We start from the raw sequence: 8651 nt of genomic DNA on the forward strand, positions 1-8651 counted from the left end.
GGGACCCCGGGCCGCAGTTCAGGGACCGTCCGAGGTGAATTTTCTGTCCCCAGGCTGAATCTTCTCACCTTTTATAACCGTAATGATAGCCTCAGATAACTTCTGCAAAGGAAATTGATGTCATGAACCTGAATTTTCTCCCCTTTTGTAAACATAACTAATTAGGTAACTTCTACAATAGAAGTTGCTTAATAAAGGAACTTTTCGTTTCAAGCATTGGGTAAGATCAGATCACACAGACATACATTAGGTAGGCGGAGAACGTGCATTAGATAGGTGGGTTCGTGTACATTTTACTGAATAAAAAAAAAGTAACTTTTTACCCCTTGGTGTGCTTGATACGTGGAAGCAACCTTGAGCCCCGCGCAGAATAAACAATTTCTCTTTTATAAACCAAACTCGTTGAGAGAGCTCCCAAAATCGGCAACAAGGCCGCACGTGCCAGGGGTCACATCTGGCCTGCCCCTGTCGGAGGGGGACGTCCAGAACTCCCCGGAACTGGGGAACTGGGAGGGGGGCAAGAGGACAGACCCTGCCCTCACTGTCGCGGGAACATTCCTGGGGAAAAGCCCCTCCGGAGCCCATAAGGGCAGCAGCAAGTCCGAGGCACATAAAGGCAGAAGGCAAAGCTCAAGCCAAGGCTGCCAAGAGCGCGGGCGAGGCCCCTCGGCTGCTCGGGTTCGCGCTGGCAGAGCGCACACAGCGCAGTGGAAATTTCCATACCCGCTGCATCACGAGTTTGTAGCGGCGCCAGGAGGCGGGGCGTGAGGCAGGAACCATTCCGCGAGCCGCAGTCATGACAAGCTCGGGCTGGAATAATCCCCGCGCCGGTTCGGGCGGTGCGGCCCTCTCCCCCGGGCCCGGGAACAACGAGACGCGTTATTAGGGCACTGGGTCAGCTGCAGGAGTTGCTACTCCTGCCTGCACAAGGATTGGAGGGAATTATAGATCGAAGGCAGATTTGCCATGAGCTCAATTCTGCCGGAATAGCAGCGGCAGTGATATCAAAGCTGCTTAGTAGAGGTCGTCTTTTTATCATTTTATGTGCAAACGGTACATTTCCCCCCTCTGGAAACACTGCCCAAGGCACAGGGTCATTTGGAAAGAGTACAAAACACAAGGAGGAAGGCACCTGCCCATTTAGGTTTTGCATCACTGTTAAAAGCCTCTCATCTCTCAATTTTAATTCACAAGATCTACATGTACTTTTAATACTAGAAGAACTCGTTTACATTGAAGTTTTTAAAACAAAAATAAGCTTTTTAACGCATTTTGCTTCATGCAACTGACCTGGAAATTTAGGAATTAAGTCATACTTCAGTGGTAAGTAATCTACTAATCTGCTTCCTTTTCACTCCTGGTGACACTGAGCAATGTTTCAAAGCATATAAGAAAAAAAAAACCACCCTAAACCCCCCTCCCAAAAAAACCCCAAACCGACAAAAAAAACCAAACAAAAACAAACCAACAACAAAAAAAAAAAAAAAAAAAAACCAACAAAAAAACCCAAACCAAAATAACATTGCCACCTGCAGTTTTAGACTGCAGTGGGGTAACTTAAAGGCTCCAGCTGAAGTTCTCATAGCAGCAGTGAATGACCACAAAATACTGTCAAAGTGATAGAATATCACAAAGGAGGAAATAATTAAGAAGCAGATTAGACGGCATTACAGAACATCACAAGCTCAGCCTTGGAGGGAAACAGTAATCAAGGGCTGAGCACGGAGTAAGCAAAAAGTTAAGTGCATAAAGTTAAGACATCTCTAAAGTCTTACTCAGGTTCAAAATAACCTAAAATGAACCTTGTAGATTTCAAGATCCAACTTTGAACACATGAAGTGGTGAACTTAAAACTCATCACTGTTACTGATAAACAAGAGGGAGGAACTGAAAGTTAGTATTAACAGGAATTTTAATACACTCTGCTTGAAAGCATTAAGCACTTTAAACCCCAGGATAAACTATTATTCCAGTTTTGCTTATCAAGGAACTGCTGTTGCTTCACTCAGCATGGGCAGTACTTTGAAATTTGAGAGCCATTTACACATACTAGAAGTCTTTAAAAAAAAAAAAAATACATGAGGCATCATCATACATCAACAGCCCACTTCCCTCCCACCACCTCCGTAAAGAAATCACTGCTCAATACCAGTTTTAAGTATAATTTGAAGTTTTAATACTAAGATCTTCCCGTTTCTCTGAAGCTCAGAAGCCTGCATGCTAACTCACAACGCCTGGCAGCTGTGGGTACACAACACTCAAGCCTGGTCTGCACATATGCTCATGTGAAGGCGACGGTTACGGTGCTGCAGAAGCTTCCTACGCTTGTAGCAGCTCATTAGCAACACCACTACAGAGTTTTGATCTTTTCCAAGAACTGGCCCTACACTAGTGAGACAAGGAAGAACACTGTTTTCAATACTTTCTTAGAAGCCAGCTTTAATTTTCTTCCCCATCGAAGCGGAGCCTGCCATGCTAAGCAATCTAGCCCCATCAAGGCAAGGCCGGTATTTGTATAAGCTTAAATGTTTGATAATCAGACACAGTTGAGAAACCTTTCTAGAATTTAATATAAAAACATTTTGACATTTTGTTAATGTAAAGTTGTGCACATGTTGAGAAAATCGTCATCTGAAAGAAAAATCGGTCTTCAAATACCTTTATTGGAAGGCCATGCACTGCCTTCTGTTACTGTATTTCAAATCACTGTACATTTACTTTGAAAACACTGTCTGCATTTTCTAGTACAAAAAACTAAAAATTGTTTCAGGAATGTAGAGAAATATTCAACTTAAATAGCGAAAAAGTGCACCATAATTACTGCTGCACTGCAGTCATTTCTGCATTTCCCATTTCTTAAATAACTATCCTGTTTTGATAACACACAATATAAAGAGCAATTATGAAAAACTGAGACATTTAAATACACTAAGTTATTGAGAATAACTTGTGGGCATGGGGTAACCTATCATAGGAGCAGCACCAGTGGCAGGATAGGCATACTGCTGCTGGTTCATGCCATTGTGCATGTTGGCAATGTTACTGCCATACTGCTGCTCATAGCCGTTCTGGTACGCTCCTGCGGGGTTACCACCGGCCCTGAAGCCAGCCTGCATGCCTGCAGCTGCAAAGCCATTCCCAAAGGGAGTTCCATTGCTGAAACTCTGGGCGCTGTAAGCCCCATTTTGGGTTTTTGCTCCAAAGTCTCTCTTGCCTAGCGCACCATAGGTTCTCTCAAAGTTCTCCCTCTCTCTAAAACTACTAAATCCACCCCTTTTGCCCGCAGAGTATCTGTCACGTCGGTCACCTCGGGAACGACCTAGTGAAAGAGACAAGACAGTTATGTGCATTATAAAGGCTCTTAAGTTCAGTTAAGCACGATTTATTTTCTGTCCCAGCAATTCAAACCTACTATAAAAGCTTCCCAGGTGCTCACTGGACTCCAGTTAGATAAAGCTGTCTAACCTTTCAGGAGCCACACACTCTCCCCAGTAACACAAGTAGAAGCATCAAGGCAAAAAGTGACTTCTACCCTGCCAGCAGGACACTTGGGTCCATCTCTCTTTCCAGGCCATAGGAGACAAAGCCACAAAACTAAGTCCATGAGTGTTTTATTTCAGGGCAAATAAGATGTGCCTCTTTGGCCTGCCCTAGCCATTGGTGCACCACAAGCATAGGCTGGGAGCATTTGGGTGCTGTTTTTTGGCTTTTGTGTTAATAAATACCTTCTGAGGTCACCGTAACTGGTAGCTAAACCACCTTCCACATTCATTTTGGAGAGAGGCTGAAGGTGGAATTCAGAGTTTCCATTTTGTTCTGAGAGGAAAGCTATGCACGGAGATCAGTAACGGCACATACCTGAACCTCTGTCTTCAATCAGCTGAAGCAATTTGGGGTTGATGGCTTGATTAGCCTCCCGAAGCACAGAGATGAGGTCATTTACTTGCTTAATATTGTTAGGAGTAAAGAATGTGTATGCTGTGCCTGTTTTGGTACTGCGGGCAGTTCGTCCAATTCGGTGGATATAGTCCTCTGAGGAGTTAGGGTAGTCATAATTGATGACAAATTTCACATCTTCCACATCTGTAAAGTGTTGCAGTGTGGCAAAAAGCGAGGTACAAAGTTTTGCACACCACAACAGCCAAATCGAAGATAAACATTAGATAAGAGTATTTTAAAAGGAATAATGGCTGCAAAGAACAGTGTTAGAATCATCCATTTCTGCAAGAGTATTGTGGAAAAGTTACGCACACTCCATCTTGATCCCGTTCTCATCACCCACCCTGTGATCCAAAACCTTACCATAAGGAGTGTGCATTTGCTTGTCATTCCCAACTCAAGAGTCCCCTTTACAAATCATCAAGTGACATCTGAAAGCTTCTTGCAGTAGGGCCACTAAAGCTCACAGCAGCCTCTTCATGTGCTCATTTGAGGACCTTAGAGTAAAAACATACAAGGTCCTTCACATACACACTCATTAGAAGCTCAAAAAAAAGGGGCCACACTGCTCGTCTTGCCAAGACCTTTGAACCGCAGCTGCAAGAAAAACATACCTGTCCCCCCAAAGTCACCAAGTTGTTTTTATGCACTGTGTCTCGTCTAGGCAAGCGCTTCCAAGAAGCCAGGGTTCACTTGAGAATGTGTCTCTCTCTGGCAGGTCTCGACATGACGACTACGTATAGGTGGAGGAACTTCGACTTTCAAAGGCATTGAAAAGCCATTGCTTTCCTGCCCCACTTGTTAAAGTGAGAGGTGGACTTTTTTTCTCAGATTTCATGTGCCAGTACTCACCAATTTGTACAAGGCTTAGTACATTTTAAAGCTGCTCTCTCCATTTCATGGTTGAAAAAAATTTCATTGAACATTGAAGTTTAAAATTACGTTCTTCAACATTTCAAAAAACTCACTGAAATTCAAAGACCCACAGATCACAGCAGACAGTATGCACAAAACTAACAGTACTGCACCATGGCAAATCATGCAAAGCATGGAGAGAAGAGAAATACCAGGGCAAAGTGAACTGTGAATGAAACTGCTTATTTCATGAGAGAACAGTTTATGGGGTAGTAGTTTAAAGGATGATCTTTGCCTTTTGAAGATTACTGGCACACAATGCTCTCAGCTTTCACCTCTCTATTTGACTGGAAGCAGCCAGCCGATCATTTCCACTAGTCCTCCATCCCCCTCGAGTCCTCCGATTGTCATGCCTAGGCCTTGCCACAAAGACTGCACCTTTATGTGAAGAAAACTTAGAAAAATGCAGAGGTTAAAGAAAGCAATAGACTTTCTTTAAAAGCTTTGGGCAACTGGCATTACTGAGTTTTACTAACCTAGACCTCTGGATGCAACATCTGTAGCAATCAGGATTGGTGCTTTTCCATGTTTGAATTCTGTAACACAAGAAGTGAATCAGTTTTTTCCTTAAATAGCACACATCAGATGCTTGCAGAAATTGCTGAAACTCACCATTTAGAACCCAGTCCCGCTCCTGCTGACTTTTATCACCATGAATACCCATCGCTGGCCACCTGAAAACACAGAACTTCATTGACCCAGGAACACTCCATCAGTGGCTTCATTAGCCAAAGATAGGCCTACTGGCAAATTCCAGTCTCAGCATTGCAACTGACAGCTGGTGTCACTCTGTGACAGTTTTGATTCTTAACTGTTGTGTCAAGAACACACCCAAGACTACTAGGGTTGCTTAGTGAAATCTCGGCTATTACTCACCCATCTCTCCTCATTTTTCTGGTAAGATCATCACAACGCCTTTTGGTTTCCACAAAAACAATTGTTTTGTTTTCCTTCTCACTCATGATTTCTTCCATCAAACGAATAAGCCTATTAATGAAGATATTTTGCTTAGAGCTTAGACCGATTTGTACTGTACAAGTTTAAACTAATTTCTTGCCTTTGTCTTCAGACTGATGTCAAAAAAATCCATCAAGACAAGACATTCATTTCACAGTTCATAAAGCAAAACTGACAGAAAACACAGAATGCTTTACCCCAAGGACTACTTACTTGTCATCTTTCTCGACATCATGACACACATCCACAATCTGAAGAATGTTGTGGTTTGCACTCAGTTCCAGTGCACCGATGTTGATGTGCACATATTCTTTCAAGAAATCTTCGGCCAGCTGCCTCACTTCCTTAGGCCATGTGGCACTCCACATCAGAGTCTGCCTGTCAGGCTGGAGAAGAAGATCAGGTCAATAGAAGATCAGTATAGGGTGAAGTTAAATGCCCAACCAAAACTACCCAGGCTTGCACTGCCCTTGCTTTAATAAGGGTAGTAGCAATAGTTTGTACTTGCTATAGTGATAAATGCATGAACTATTTATACTCACTCTTATCTGATCCACAATTTTTCTGATCTGAGGTTCAAATCCCATGTCAAGCATCCTGTCAGCTTCATCAAGGACAAGGTAAGTACACCTCCTGAGATTGGTCTTTCCAGCTTCTAAGAAGTCTATAAGTCTTCCAGGTGTTGCAATACAGATTTCCACACCTAAAACCAAGCAGTCCTGTCAGCTGAAGCAGTTTCCACATTGCCTCAGACAGGGATGCACCAAGGCTGATCCATACCTCTTTCCAGGTCACGGATTTGTGGTCCCTTTGGAGCACCTCCATAAATACATGTGGACTTCAAACGACACGCTCTGCTGTATTCAGCAGCCACCTGCTGCACTTGTTGGGCCAGTTCACGGGTTGGTGCCAGCACAAGACACTAGAAATAGGATGCCCAGCTTTAAGCTCAATATCCTTTGGAAAGTCCTAGTCTGACAATAATTTTGAGTGGAAAGTTCAGTGCCAGATTGACTGAAGTAGATTTAAGTAGCCAAACCAGCAAACCAAGTTACCTGGCATCTCAACGGCCACCACTGACCTAACATGTGAAAGATACCTGGAAGTCACTAGCTTCCACGGAATAGCAATTTCCAAAATGTAACCCAAAAACCAAACATCTCTCCCTGTTCTGTACTATTTTAAGGACAATCCAATCAGAGCTTATAGAATCTGGTTGGGAGAGTACCCCAACAGGGAATCACTTTATTCATACAGAAAAACAGAATGCAGCTACGCACTCTAATGAGCATGGACAACTGGTACTTGTAATACACAATCAACATTCTCTAGAAATTAAAATCCCCTTTCACTTAGGAATACTCACAATAGGTCCATCTCCTCGCTCCAGGAATGGCTGATGATTTATATGCACAATAGCAGGCAGTAAGTACTGTTTGGAAAAAAGAAAAATCTCATTATACTCTCTTTCCAGTAGTGCTCCCCCTGCACTAAGCCAGGCCACACTGTCACTGCTGTAAATCCAGCAGTATTCCAGGCTATAATCAAAACTTACAGAGAGTGTTTTCCCTGATCCAGTCTGTGCCACTCCGACCATATCCAATCCACTCAATGCAACAGGCCAACCTTGTGCTTGAATAGCAGTTGGTTCAGTGAAGTTCTGCCTCTGAATTACTTCCATAACATTTGCTTGAAGAGAAAATTTAAACGCATGAATTCAGATGCTGCCCTAATCCAGCCTGAAGAACAACCAATAAGCTGGTCTTCACTTACCAGGGAAGTTTGCTTCATAAAAGTTGATAATTGGTTTTGGACAGTTATGGCCCCTAACTGTGACCTCTTTGCTTGCTCTGTACTGTTCAACTTCTTGCTGCAAAACAAAACACCCATTATTGGAAATATACTTTGATACAAAAGTTGTATTTTAAATGACCCCAACTGTGCCTGCTGGGCCCCATGACCCTCAATGTGTTTGCACTTTCTGTTTACTTTTGCTCAAGCCATATCAGGTACGTACCGCAGTACGTCTAACTACATCCGGATGTTCTTGGTAGAAGTTCTTCTCAAATTTGGGCAGCTCATCTAAGTTCCATTTTTTTTTTGTAAGTTTCTCCCCAGGGTTTCCAAATTTCTTCCCAGAGAGAGGTCCACCTCTACTTCCTCCAAAACGAGGGGCTCCAAACCTAGGGAAAAAGAACATAACATAGAATGCAAGAGAAACATTTTGGTCCTCTTCCTGAACAGTTTAACCACCATCTTTGCAGTCCACCCGTTAACTCCACAATTCAGATGTATAAACTCTACCTACTTAATTTTCAGGACACTAGAACTTTGAAAACCATACTTTAGGCTGTAGACGCCATAATCTGCCTCGCCACAATTCTTACTCAAAAGCTAAGGCAATATGTCTTTCCCACTTCCATACAATGCAATCGAACAGCAAGTTACAACAAGCAAAGTAAGGCATTAAAACCTTGGCACTACCCCGTAATCAAAATGGTTTCCCATCCCAGCGACACTCCTATTGTTGAAAGCAGGCAGGGGCAGTTACAAAACCTTCCGTATAACTTTCCCGTAAACCGTTTCTTTTATGTCCCAGGAAACAAACTTCTTTTTACAAAGATATTTTATGAGGCCATGCGCTTTATTAGCATTTTAGGTTCGGTCCCTCTGTTCCGATAAGGCGGATCTCGAAAGCCCCGAAGCGCAGCTTAGAGCCGCGCTAAGCCATGCGCTGGATCCGAGTACGGGGCCCCCTCCCCCGCCCCGATCGCTTCCCGGTTTTGGCCGGGCGGGCGCTGGGAACGATCCTTCCCAGCACAACACAGCGCTCCCCGAGT

At 43.5% G+C, this 8651-nt stretch overlaps 2 protein-coding genes across 2 annotated transcripts in view; both read right to left on the bottom strand.

Moving 5' to 3' along the window:
- Positions 1 to 780, bottom strand: part of POLG2 (DNA polymerase gamma 2, accessory subunit) — a 7008-nt gene extending 6228 nt beyond the window's left edge. Inside the window, exon 1 of the mRNA XM_008637596.2 lies at positions 724 to 780. Coding sequence (XP_008635818.1) covers positions 724 to 780 — 57 coding nt within the window. The remainder of the gene's footprint in view (positions 1 to 723) is intronic.
- Positions 781 to 1894: 1114 nt separating this feature from the next.
- Positions 1895 to 8651, bottom strand: part of DDX5 (DEAD-box helicase 5) — a 10113-nt gene continuing 3356 nt past the window's right edge. Inside the window, exons 2-13 of the mRNA XM_017739145.1 lie at positions 7829 to 7994; positions 7585 to 7681; positions 7367 to 7500; positions 7178 to 7243; positions 6592 to 6733; positions 6354 to 6514; positions 6025 to 6197; positions 5731 to 5841; positions 5467 to 5528; positions 5331 to 5390; positions 3859 to 4083; positions 1895 to 3319 (exon numbers count right to left, since the gene is read on the bottom strand). Coding sequence (XP_017594634.1) covers positions 2934 to 3319; positions 3859 to 4083; positions 5331 to 5390; positions 5467 to 5528; positions 5731 to 5841; positions 6025 to 6197; positions 6354 to 6514; positions 6592 to 6733; positions 7178 to 7243; positions 7367 to 7492 — 1512 coding nt within the window. The 5' untranslated portion in view covers positions 7493 to 7500; positions 7585 to 7681; positions 7829 to 7994 and the 3' untranslated portion in view covers positions 1895 to 2933. The remainder of the gene's footprint in view (positions 3320 to 3858; positions 4084 to 5330; positions 5391 to 5466; positions 5529 to 5730; positions 5842 to 6024; positions 6198 to 6353; positions 6515 to 6591; positions 6734 to 7177; positions 7244 to 7366; positions 7501 to 7584; positions 7682 to 7828; positions 7995 to 8651) is intronic.

The sequence above is a fragment of the Corvus brachyrhynchos genome, unplaced genomic scaffold (assembly GCF_000691975.1).
Source record: "Corvus brachyrhynchos isolate BGI_N302 unplaced genomic scaffold, ASM69197v1 scaffold407, whole genome shotgun sequence".
NCBI classification, from domain to species: domain Eukaryota; kingdom Metazoa; phylum Chordata; class Aves; order Passeriformes; family Corvidae; genus Corvus; species Corvus brachyrhynchos.